This window comes from Aquila chrysaetos, chromosome 15 (genome assembly GCF_900496995.4).
Source record: "Aquila chrysaetos chrysaetos chromosome 15, bAquChr1.4, whole genome shotgun sequence".
NCBI lineage: Eukaryota > Metazoa > Chordata > Aves > Accipitriformes > Accipitridae > Aquila > Aquila chrysaetos.
In genome coordinates, this window is record NC_044018.1 from 29623789 (window position 1) to 29634324 (window position 10536).

General features: G+C 66.3%; 1 protein-coding gene across 1 annotated transcript in view; it reads right to left on the bottom strand.

The window, feature by feature from the left end:
- Positions 1-1376: 1376 nt before the first annotated feature.
- NCKAP1L (NCK associated protein 1 like) overlaps positions 1377-10536 on the bottom strand; it is a 9794-nt gene continuing 634 nt past the window's right edge. The window contains exons 2-31 of the mRNA XM_030037113.1: positions 10500-10532; positions 10075-10167; positions 9901-9957; positions 9671-9813; positions 9495-9585; positions 9267-9404; positions 9125-9173; positions 8834-8990; positions 8544-8600; positions 8109-8205; positions 7710-7819; positions 7391-7523; positions 7198-7279; positions 6842-6900; positions 6498-6643; positions 6041-6173; positions 5731-5850; positions 5154-5293; positions 4857-4988; positions 4528-4746; positions 4293-4423; positions 4106-4203; positions 3662-3755; positions 3478-3560; positions 3286-3366; positions 2964-3057; positions 2702-2818; positions 2327-2436; positions 2117-2206; positions 1377-1662 (exon numbers count right to left, since the gene is read on the bottom strand). Coding sequence (XP_029892973.1) covers positions 1537-1662; positions 2117-2206; positions 2327-2436; positions 2702-2818; positions 2964-3057; positions 3286-3366; positions 3478-3560; positions 3662-3755; positions 4106-4203; positions 4293-4423; positions 4528-4746; positions 4857-4988; positions 5154-5293; positions 5731-5850; positions 6041-6173; positions 6498-6643; positions 6842-6900; positions 7198-7279; positions 7391-7523; positions 7710-7819; positions 8109-8205; positions 8544-8600; positions 8834-8990; positions 9125-9173; positions 9267-9404; positions 9495-9585; positions 9671-9813; positions 9901-9957; positions 10075-10167; positions 10500-10532 — 3213 coding nt within the window. The 3' untranslated portion in view covers positions 1377-1536. The remainder of the gene's footprint in view (positions 1663-2116; positions 2207-2326; positions 2437-2701; positions 2819-2963; positions 3058-3285; positions 3367-3477; positions 3561-3661; positions 3756-4105; positions 4204-4292; positions 4424-4527; positions 4747-4856; positions 4989-5153; positions 5294-5730; positions 5851-6040; positions 6174-6497; positions 6644-6841; positions 6901-7197; positions 7280-7390; positions 7524-7709; positions 7820-8108; positions 8206-8543; positions 8601-8833; positions 8991-9124; positions 9174-9266; positions 9405-9494; positions 9586-9670; positions 9814-9900; positions 9958-10074; positions 10168-10499; positions 10533-10536) is intronic.

Consider the following 10536-nt stretch of genomic DNA (forward strand, 5'->3'; position numbering starts at 1 on the left):
GGGGGACCAGGTGGGCCCCCCCCCCCCCCCCCCAGGGTGCCATCCCCAAGCCCCCACCTTGGCCCGCTGTCCCCAGTGGCTCAGCCAGGTCCCTGCCTGCCAGGCCATGTCACCTCCTGGCCTTCAACGGCTAGCACCCATGGGTGCTGCCCAGGGATGCATCCGTTTAGCCTCCAAAAAGGGGGCTGTACCCCCTCCCATGGGGGTTCCCCACTTCGGTGGGGTGCCCCGTGGGTGCAGGGGGGGCACCCATGGGACCCCCATCTGCATGCTGGGGTCAGCAGAGTGGGCTGCCAGCCCCAGCACATGGCGTGGGAGCTCCCATACCCCGCTGGGGACATTTTGGGGTCCTCAAACTTTTGGGGGGCTCAAAGCCAGCTTAGGGGCAGCGTCTTGAACAAAGGGGGGCACCCCATGGCGCAGAGAAGCCCGAGGCGGGGGGCACGGGGGGCGGCGGGCGCGGGAGAGGCCGTGGGCAGAGATGCGCGCGAGACAAAGCCGTGCTGCCGGCGGGGAGCCTCGGTAGCTCGTTACCACTTAATATCGTGATTGATGAGCGCGAAAATAGACTTTTGCAGCAATCTGGAATAATCAGCAGGTTCTGGGCGTTAATTCGGGGGAGTTCAGCCCCCCGGGAGCGCAGCCGGAGGGGGGCAGCGGGGGAGTCCAGCCCGCTCCGGAGCAATTTTTCCCCCCCGGATGAATTAATAAAGCAATTAGTGCCGGATGAAGCGGCCGCATGCTTGTGCTCGACCGTGCCATCGCGGCTGCGGTTCAGTTTGGCTGCCGGGGCCCGCACGCTCGTCCTCCCCCCCAGCCCTGGTACCACCAGGCCCTGCCAAGGGGGCTCTGCCGAGGGGGGCTTGTGGCCACGGCAGCCGCCGTTGCCCCCCCCCCCAACTCCCAGCACGGCCGGTGACTCATCCCGGAGCAGCCGGCCGTGAGCAGAATGGCAACGGCCGCCCCGCCGCCTCCTTCCCTCGCCCCATTAATTTTCCCCCAAGATGCTGCACGGGAGAAAAATAAACACCCTGAGACGGGGGAAAGGGGTGGCCCGGGGGGGGGGGAACGTGACTTGAAACGTCCCCAGCTGGGCAGGCGAGGGGAAACTGAGGCACAAGGCCGGCCAGGATCATTGCCATGAGAAGTGGCAGCTTTAATTAAAGCTGGTAAATCCTGCCAGCAGCTCCAGTCCCTTAATGTCCCAGCCCCGCAAGGCCTCCGCCATCCCCAGACTCTCCCAAATACCCATGGGGGACCCGCAGGAGGTTATTCCTGTTGGAGACACGAGGCTGGGCACCCACCCTAGGGTGCTGGGGCTGAGCCAACCCCAAATATTCCCCGAGTCCCCCCCAGCCACGAGTCAGACACAGCCGTTGGGGGAAAAATGGTTTAGTGAAGGTGGCGATGGCTGGGGGATAGGATGGGGATGGTTGGGGACACCGTGGTGGCATCCAGCAGTTGAGGGAGGACCTGGGGGTCCCGACGCGGGGTAATTGCAGGGGTTTGAGGGGAGGGGGCAACATGGGGCCAGGCTCAATGCGAGGGGACCCTGCTGAGCATGTTTTCCCGGCACACCTCACGGTAGGCGTTGCGGAGCAGGACGTAGGGGAAGCAGGTCTCCAGCATGTCCACTGTCAGGAAGGACGACTCTGCCACGATCTGAAACAGAGGACACACACAGCATCAGCAGCCGCCTCTGCCTCAGTTTCCCCCCTTGCCAGAGCGGGGAGCCAGCCCCCAGCCCCTCCCTGCCAGAGCTGGGTGCTCCCTCCCCAGATGGCTCCCGTGCCCCAGCTCCAGATTGAAATATTTGCATTTAAATTGCTTTGCAGCGAGGACAAGCGTTCCCTGAATACCAATCCTGGGTGGTGGGTGTGTGGCCCCCACCCAGTCAGCCCAGCCTCTGCCTGGGGGTGTCAGAGCTGGATCCAGCCCCCCCACCTTGCCCCAACCAGAGCTGGGCAAGGGCTAAGCACCCAGAGCCAGCTGCGGTCTGGGGGCTGGAGCAGCCTGGACACAGCTGGAGCCCAGCAGAGATACAGAGCTGGGATGTGCCCACCCAGAAACAGCCCAGAGCCCACGCAGCAGCACCCGGGGGTCTGCCGTCACTCACCAGCTGCATCAGCAGGGAGATGGAGTCGCGGTTCCTGGCACGCACCTTGTCCGTCTCCTGGCCGAGCTGCAGGAGGCTGACGGAGGCCAGCTGAGGGACGGACCCTGATCAGCACTGGGGACGGTGCCCACCCCAGGGAGGGTGCCCACCCCCGGCCAGGCACAGCTGTGGCCCCGGCCAGGCACAGCTGTGGCCCCCGGCCGCTCTCACCAGCAGGAACTCCTTGAGGTGGGTCTCGATGTTCTTGTTGTGGACGGTGAAGAGGGCGGCCGACACGTGGATGATGGCCTTGGCCAGGCAGTGGATGTTGTTGTTGTAGCCTGGGGACGCGGGTAGGTTGGGGACAGCACAGGGTCTCAGCTGTGCCCACCTCCCTTGGCTGCAGTTATGGGGCACCAGCCCTGCCAGTCCTGGGGTCCCGCTGTCCCCACTGACCCTCAGCTGCGGTTATGGGGCACCGACAACCTCGGGGATCCCAGCACACACAAGGTGCGACACTGGGGCAGTGTGGGATCACGGTCATGGGGACACAGCCAGGACTGGGGACGCAGGGACAAAGCTGCCAGGGTCACGGCCAAGCCTCACCGTCCACCTCGGTGTTGTAGATGGACGCCGGGTCGGAGGCCAGCAGGGGCAGGGACACGGCCACGAAGACCAGGAGCAAGCAGGCCACCTTGTAGTCCTCCTCCGGGGATGAGCCATCTGCCAGGGAGGGAGGTGACACTAGACAGGGGTCCAAGAGGGGACCCCAGAGGACCCAGGGAGGTGACACAGGGTGGGGGAAGCTGGCAGGGTCACAGATCTCGGGGACAGCCCCCCCCCCGAACCCAGCAGACCCCCACGGTACCTGTCTTGCTGCCAGCGAGGACATTCACCAACGCGGGGTCGACCTCGCAGGGGATCCCCGCAGCCGAGGCCAGCTCAAAGATGCTCAGGGTGATCTGGGGGTACGGGGACGTTCAGAGTCAGGACTGGGGACATGGGGTGCAGCCGGGCACGGGGGACCATGCAATGCCACACGGTGCCACGCGATGCCGGGCAGTGCCCTGTAGCACCATGCAGTGCCGCACGACGCGGAGGGTACGGGACGGCAGCAACCAGCCCTGCCTGGGGACAGCTGTCCCAAGCACTGGAGGTGCCACCCCGTCCGCGACCCCCTCCGTGCCCACCTGGATGTCGGTGTCGGGGGTGACAAGGTCCGTCAGACACTCGATGGGGCCCATCAGGAAGGGGCAGTGGTAGGAGAAGACCTGCAGAGAGAAGGTGGATGCTCACAGGGCTCCTGCTGACCTCTTGGGCTGTGGGGTCTGCGGGTGGGGGTCCCATGGGGTTGGGGGACCCATGGGGCGGGGGGCACCCACCTCCCGCAGGCCCTGCTGGGCCATGGCACGGAAGCTCAGGATCTCCCCGATGATGGTCATGCGCTTCAGGACGTTTTCGGCCGCTGCAGGAGAGGGGTCAGCGGGGACACGCGTGTGTGCGCACACCCATGTGTGCCAGCCCCAGGCTCCCCCCTCGACGTGCCCAGTGCCACCCCAGACTCACAGGTCAGTCGGGGCAGCAGAGCCGCCATCTGCTCGGGCTTGCAGGAGCTGGAGCGCAGCTGGACCAGCGTGTCCATGTTCTCGTTGACCAGCTTCTGCAGGGGACGTGGAGCTGGTGGCACCAGGGACACGGCGAGCCCACAGCCGGCCAGGGAGGGACAGAGGTGTCTTGGCCCCCTCTGCCCGCTCTCCACACTGGCCAGCGAGCCCAAGGGACACGGCAGGAGACTGGGATGGTCCCCAGGGTGTCCCTGCCTGCCCTGTCAAACCATGCTCCAGAGCCCGGTCCCAGCAGCCCGACCCTGGTCCCAGTCTCCTGATCCTGGTCTCAGTCCCCCGACCCTGGTCCCAGTCTCCTGATCCTGGTCTCAGTCTCCCGACCCTGGTCCCAGTCTCCTGATCCTGGTCTCAGTCCCCCGACCCTGGTCCCAGCCCCCAGCCCTACCTTCAGCTCGGTGACCTGGGAGCCCACGTGCCACATGAGGTTGTCGCTCAGGAACTTCATGCCGTACGGCCCGATGAGCTCGGCCAGCGCCCGCATCTCTGCGGGGAGGGGGGACAAGGACAGGGACATCAGCGTGGTCGAGGGGGGGGTGACGATCCCCTCCCCGCAGCGTCCCCGCATCCCTCACCTGAGACATCGGAGAATTCGGCGGCGCTGAAGTGGGGCTCGCCCTCCCGGGGCACCGTGGCAAAAGCCTGCAGGGCTGGGGCCAGGATGATGGCCCCCGTGCTGGCCTGCCGCAGCAGGGCCTCCAGGTACCTGTGGACACCGAGCTGCTGCCGCCGTCCCGCACCGCGACCCACGGCACCGCAGGGCCACCTCCCACGAGGGAGGGAAGGTGCCGGTCCCGGCACGGCACCCACCAGTTGGTGTAGATGGTGGTGAGCGTCTGCTCGCCGGCAGCGTCGCGGGGCTGCGTCTGCTGCAGGAGGACGCTGCGGATGATGCGCCCCGTGTCCAAGCCCACGAACTGCCCCAGCGACTGGATGAAGGTCATGTAGGCGCTCAGCCCCACCAGCACCTCCGAGGGTCGGGCCACCTCCTGCGTGGCCTGGCTGTAGCCCGCCATGGCCACGATGGCCCTGCGGGGACAGGAGGGGGTCTGTCTGGAGAGCCGTGGCCAAGCGTCCCCTCCCCGGCAGCGCCCACAGCCCACCCTTGCCGCGTCCCACGTCCCTGGCGCGGTCCCTACTTGGTGAAGCGTGTCTCCAGGTGGCTGCTGAGGTACTCGGCCGGCGTCACCGTGTGCTCGAAGACGGTGAAGTTGGGCACGTGGTTAAGGCTCAGGGACAGCTCAGCCAGCGTCAGGTGCAGCTTGTCCATGCTGGCGTCGGGGTGACAGGCAGGGTCAGCCGCACCGCGGACCCGTGGGGACAACCCCACGGTCACGCCGTGCCCCCGCGTCACGCCATGCCCACACCCAACGGCTGGTGGCCACCACCGCCTGCTAGTCCCCTGCCCACCCTCACCGGCCCCCGCTGGCTCTCACTTGGTGGTCAGGGTCCGGTCCTTCCTCTGGCTCTCAGCCCCCGGCTTGTCCCGCTCGGGCTCCCCCTTCTTGGCCGGCTGCTTCAGGGTCTTCTTGTTGCGGGCTTTGCTGACGGTGGAGGCGCAGTGCTTGGGCAGCAGCTGCCAGAGACAGACAGCGGGTTACCACGAGCTGTGGCACCGAGGACAGCCCAAGCAGGGCCTCCAGGACCAGAGGCCACCATCCCCAAGGTTGAACTGGGGGGGACACCCTCCCAGGTCTTCCCCCGCAAAGCCGTCCCAAGGCTTTGGAGAACGTGGAGGCCAAGGAGGCCACAGAGACCCCAGACGCCATGGAGACCCTGGAAGCCACAAAAAGCCACCAAAAGCCACCAGAAGCCTTGGAGACCCCAAAGACTACAGAGATCCTGGAGAGCATAGAGACCCCTAAGGTCACAGAGATCCTGAAGGTGATGGAGACCTCAAGGTCACGGAGACCTCAGAAGCCCTGGAGACCCCAAAGGCCACAGAGATCCTGAAAGTCACGGCAACCCCAAAGGCCACGAAGACCTCTGACGCCCTGGAGATGTAACCCTCACCTGCTCGCTGAGGTTGTGCTGCTCGGCACAGGCATCCATGACGCAGGCGCTGGCCTGCCGGGCCATCTCCTCCAGGAATTTGTTGCACAGCCCCAGCGCTATGGCCTTCAGGTGGGGATACTGTGGGGAGAAAGCCACGGTTACTGTCACGGCACAGCTTGCGGACCATGGCCACATCTGCAGCGTGCCACCAGCTGCCCCTAGGCCACGGGGCTGCCATCGTCCCCTCTGCAGGTGGCAGGGCAGCAGCCAGCCATGGCTGGCTCCACATGGACCCCCGTGTCCCCCTCCCCTGGGCAGCAGGACCCACCTCCTCCGGGCACATGGGGTGGATGCAGCGGGAGAAGTGGCTGCAGAGCAGAGGGAAGGCGATGCTGTAGCGCAGCATCGAGGGCTCCTCCATCGTTGCCACGAACATCTTCTCCACGGGGCGAGGGTAGAAACTGCAAGGATGGGGGTAGAGGGGCAGAAGGAGGGGGCAGGCAGGGCAGGAGAGGGGATTTGTCCTCCTGGACACGCCGTTCCTGTGCCACGTGCGTGTCGTCCTTGTCCCCGCGTCCATGTGTATGTCACCTAACCTTGCCCAACCTCTCCCACGGGTGACACGTCCCCCACAGCCACCTCCGTCCCTTCCCACACCCGTCACCCAGCACACATGGGCACCTTTCCGTGTGTGCTGGGGTGCAGGATGCGGCTCAAAGAGCCCCAGCCAGGGTCACCCCCCGTGACTGTGGGGAAACTGAGGCAGAGCAGGTGACTGCGCTCACCACAGGTCGGAGAGGTCGGACGCCTCGGCCAGCAGGTCCTCCAGGGAGTCGAGCAGTTTGGTGTGGAAGACGATGAGGTTCATGACGCGACCCACGTCGTGGTTGGAGCCCAGCGGCAGCGAGGCCTTGGCCACGCTGGTGTAGGCCTGGGGGCACAGCGGGCTCAGGGTCATGGCAGGGCAGGGGAAGAGGACGAGGACAAGGACAGGGATGGGGACGGTAATAGGGAAGGGGATGGGGACAGGGATGGGGAGAGAGGAAGGGGATTGGCACAGGGACGGGAACAAGCATGGAGATTGCGATGGGGACAGGGACATGGACAAGGACAGGGACAGCGACAGCACCTGCAGCCGGAACCAGTCCAGGCGGAGCGGTGTGAAATCGAACTGCTCCTTGTCATCAACTGCGGGGAAATAGAAACGTGGGGAGACATGGCTGTGGGGAGGGGGCTGGGGGGACTATCAGTCTGGGGGTGCTGATCTGGAGGTACTGGTCCTGGGGGTGCCAGTTTGGGGGTGCCAGTCTTGGGGTGGCAGTGCCCACTCCACAGGATCCCCAGGAGCTGCCATCTCCCCGTTGCCCCACAAGCCCGTGCCTGGGTGCCCAGCACGGCTCAGGATTGCTGCAGGGCTCCTGGGACAGGGGGGATATGGGTCCCCGGGCAGTGCCAGGGTCATGCCAGGGGGGACGCAGCCCGTACCTTCCTTGACCGAGAGAGCCGAGAGGGAGCTGACGAAGGATGACAGGATGATGGACTCCTCCTCAGGACACACAGAAAGGTTCTGTGGGGTCGGGGATAGGGTCAGGATAAACGACAGACAGGATAGGGCACAGGGGACAGGGACAGCCCCAATGGGGGACACAGATTACCCCCTGCCAGCGCCCCGTGGTACCTGTATGACTTCACTGAGAACCAGGGCGTCGAAGCGGGCCAGGTACTGGACGTGGTAACGCTGCAGCACCCCGACATGCCGCCGCACCAGGCTCCGCAGCTGCTCCATGAGAAAGAGCAGCTCCGCAATGTGGCTGCCACAGGAGCCGCCGGTCAGAGCCAGGTCTGGCTGTGCCCCCCAAGCCCCCCCAGTGCCAGCTGCACCCTGGCGTTGCCCCAGGGCAATCCCCACCATGAGACCAGCCTGTCCATGGCTGGGGGTGGCCCCCAGGGGCATGGATCCCCCCTGCGCAGAGCCGGTGCCTGCATACTCTGCCTACCCGTCAGCGAAGTCCTCAGGCGTCTTGGTCTTGGTGACATGCTCAGCGTGCCGCACCAGCCAGCTCACCTCGTCCCGGCAGAAGGACAGCGCCATGAAGACGAAGAGAGCCTGGGCAGAGCAGAGGAGCAGGATTTAGAGGGCACAAGGCACAGGGTGCTGCCACCAGGCACTGCCACTGGGTTGGTACCGATGGCCCTGGGCACTGTCACCCCATGGTGCCAGGCTGGCACCAGCAGTACCCCCCCCACACAGACCCTACCTGCACCCATTTCACACCCCCGGGCACACGCAGAGCCCGGCACCCAGCACCCTGCACCCAAACCCTTCACCCACACACCCCCTGCACCCCAAAACCTGCCCCTCCAGCCCCCCACTGCCCCCTTGCTCCCATCCTCACCTTGGGTCCCAGCAGCCCGGGCTGGTCCTCCAGCAGCACCTCCAGTTCCCGCACAGCCCCACGCAGGTACGCCCGCCGGCCCCGGTGCAGGGAGCCGCTGCAGGGGGAGTCAGGGTGGGGGTCAGGGCCAGGGGCACCCAACTGACCCCCCCAGCCACCCCTCTCACCCAGTGGGGACATCACAGGCACCATGTGGCAAAGGTGGGGGCTATGGCACAGGGCCAGCGTGGACCTGATCGGGGCACCCCAGCCCCTGCCCCCCAGGGTGCTGACACCCCCCCAGGATCTCCTGGGACACCCCCCACTCCCTGGGACTCATGGGACCCCCAGGACCCTGCAATCCTTTGGGGTGCCCTGGAACCTCCCAGCTCCCCAGAATCCCTGGGACCCTCCCCAGCCCCCCCGGACCCGCTGTCTCCCGACCGAGTCCCCAACCTGTGAGCCACAGCGTGTTCCTTGCACTCCTTGAGATCGGCCACCCGCTTCCCAAACCTGCGAGAGAGTCACGGCCAGCCAGTGCCAGGCACGGCACACAGGAGAGCCCCCGGCACAGCCCCCAGCCCCTGCACCCAACACAATCCCCCGGCACCCAGGACAACCTCCTGGCACCCCGCAAAGTTTCGTGGCACCCACCAGGGCTGCCGGCAAAGTCCCCCCAGCCCCTGACACCCACCACGGCACTCCACCGGCACCCTGCACGGCCCCGGCGTTGGCACGGCCATTACCCCTTGAGGCTGCCGAGCAGCTCCTCGGTGACCTTGTGGACCTGGAGGGCTTCGTCGCGGAGAAGGGTGACGTAGAGCGAGCCCTGCAGCGCCAGCCGCCACAGCTCCAGGCACTGTGGGGACGAGCCCAGAGCCCCCGGGCACACCAGGAACCCCACTGCGGGCACAGCCGTCAGGCGGGCAGGGGCTGCCCATCTTGCCGGCCCCACAGCGGGCAGGGGGATGGCCCAAAACCGGGAGCCAGGCTGCCGGCGTTGGGGCTGGGGACCCGCGGGCATCGCAAGGACTCACTGAGGATCCAGCGCTCCATCACCTCCAGGGATAGGTACTCGCAGGCCATCTGGGGACACAGGCGTCACCGCGTCACCGTCCTCAGCCCTCCCGCAGCCTCCCCCAGGACCTGCCCCGGTCCCCGCGGTGCGGTGGCACTCACAGTGTCGGAGCTGGCAGGGCTGAGCATGGTGCCGGTGGTGCTGAGCAGGCTGAGGAGCTGGTCGCTGCGCCACTGCTCAGCCCCCTGGTTCCTTCGGGCGAAGAGGAAATGGAGGGACAGCAGAGCGCTGGTGACAGCCTGGGGGACAGGAGGACATCGCGGGGGAGCTGAGAGATGGATTGGGGCAGGATGTGGCCCCGCTGGCTGGGGGGGGGAGCCCCACCCCACCTTGGTGTGCGGCCCAAATTCCTCCATCAGCTTCTTGAGGGGGTGGTCGTACTCCAGCACCATCTGTCCCAGGCGGGCGAAGCTGGGGTCACTGCAGGGATGGTGGCACAGGGGTCGTGGACGGTCCTCGAGGCCAGCCCCAGCGGGGACAGCCCTGGTGGGGACATCCAACCCACCTGGTGCCGTGGCTCATCTCGTGGGCGCAGTGGTACATGCCGATGAGCAGCCGGCGGTCCTCGGTGCGAGCCAGCAGCAGGACGAGGGACACATAGGTGACAACCAGGTCCAGGTAGCTCTTGGTGAAGTCGTAGTTGACGTGCTGGGGAGGGGACAACCGTGAGCGCGTGGGCACGGCCGGTGGAACCCCTCAGAGGACTCCCCCTGGGAACCCCGGTGCCCCACTCACGATGTCGAAGAAGCACTGGCTGGCATCGATGGTGTTCAGCAGCTCGTAGACGTGGTCCTGGCAGGGAGGGGACGAGGGGCTGTGTCACTGCTGTGCCCACCCCGCCCCGTGTCCGAAATGCTGGCACTACCTCCCAAAACCCCCCTCTGCCCCCCGCCGCATGCCCCAGCTCACCCTGAACTCCAGAACGTCCAGGAAGGAGTGGTAAAAGGGTCCCAGCACCCGAGCGATGTCCCCCTTGTCCTTGTGCACCGGCCCCAGGTGTTGCTGCAAAGGGACAGCGGGGACACCGGGAGTGGGGTGACCCAGGGAGGACACCCGGGGAGGGGTGACATGGGACAGGGGGTGGCAAGATGATCAAAGGCGGGCGATGGAGTAGAAGCCAGGTGGTGGTGACGCTAAGGGGGGGTGACACGGGCAGGGGTGACATACGAGGGCCAGGGTGGACACTGGATGGGGGCAACGTGGGGTGGGGATGGTGAGGACACTGGGGATGGGGTGACACGGGGTGGGGGGCAGAGGGGACACCCAGGTAGGACTGACACAGGGTGGGGGGGGTGACAGGGGGTTGGGACAGAGGGGACACCCCAGTCCCTCACCGTGCTGCTCCGCACATCCAGGTGAGGAAACTTCTTG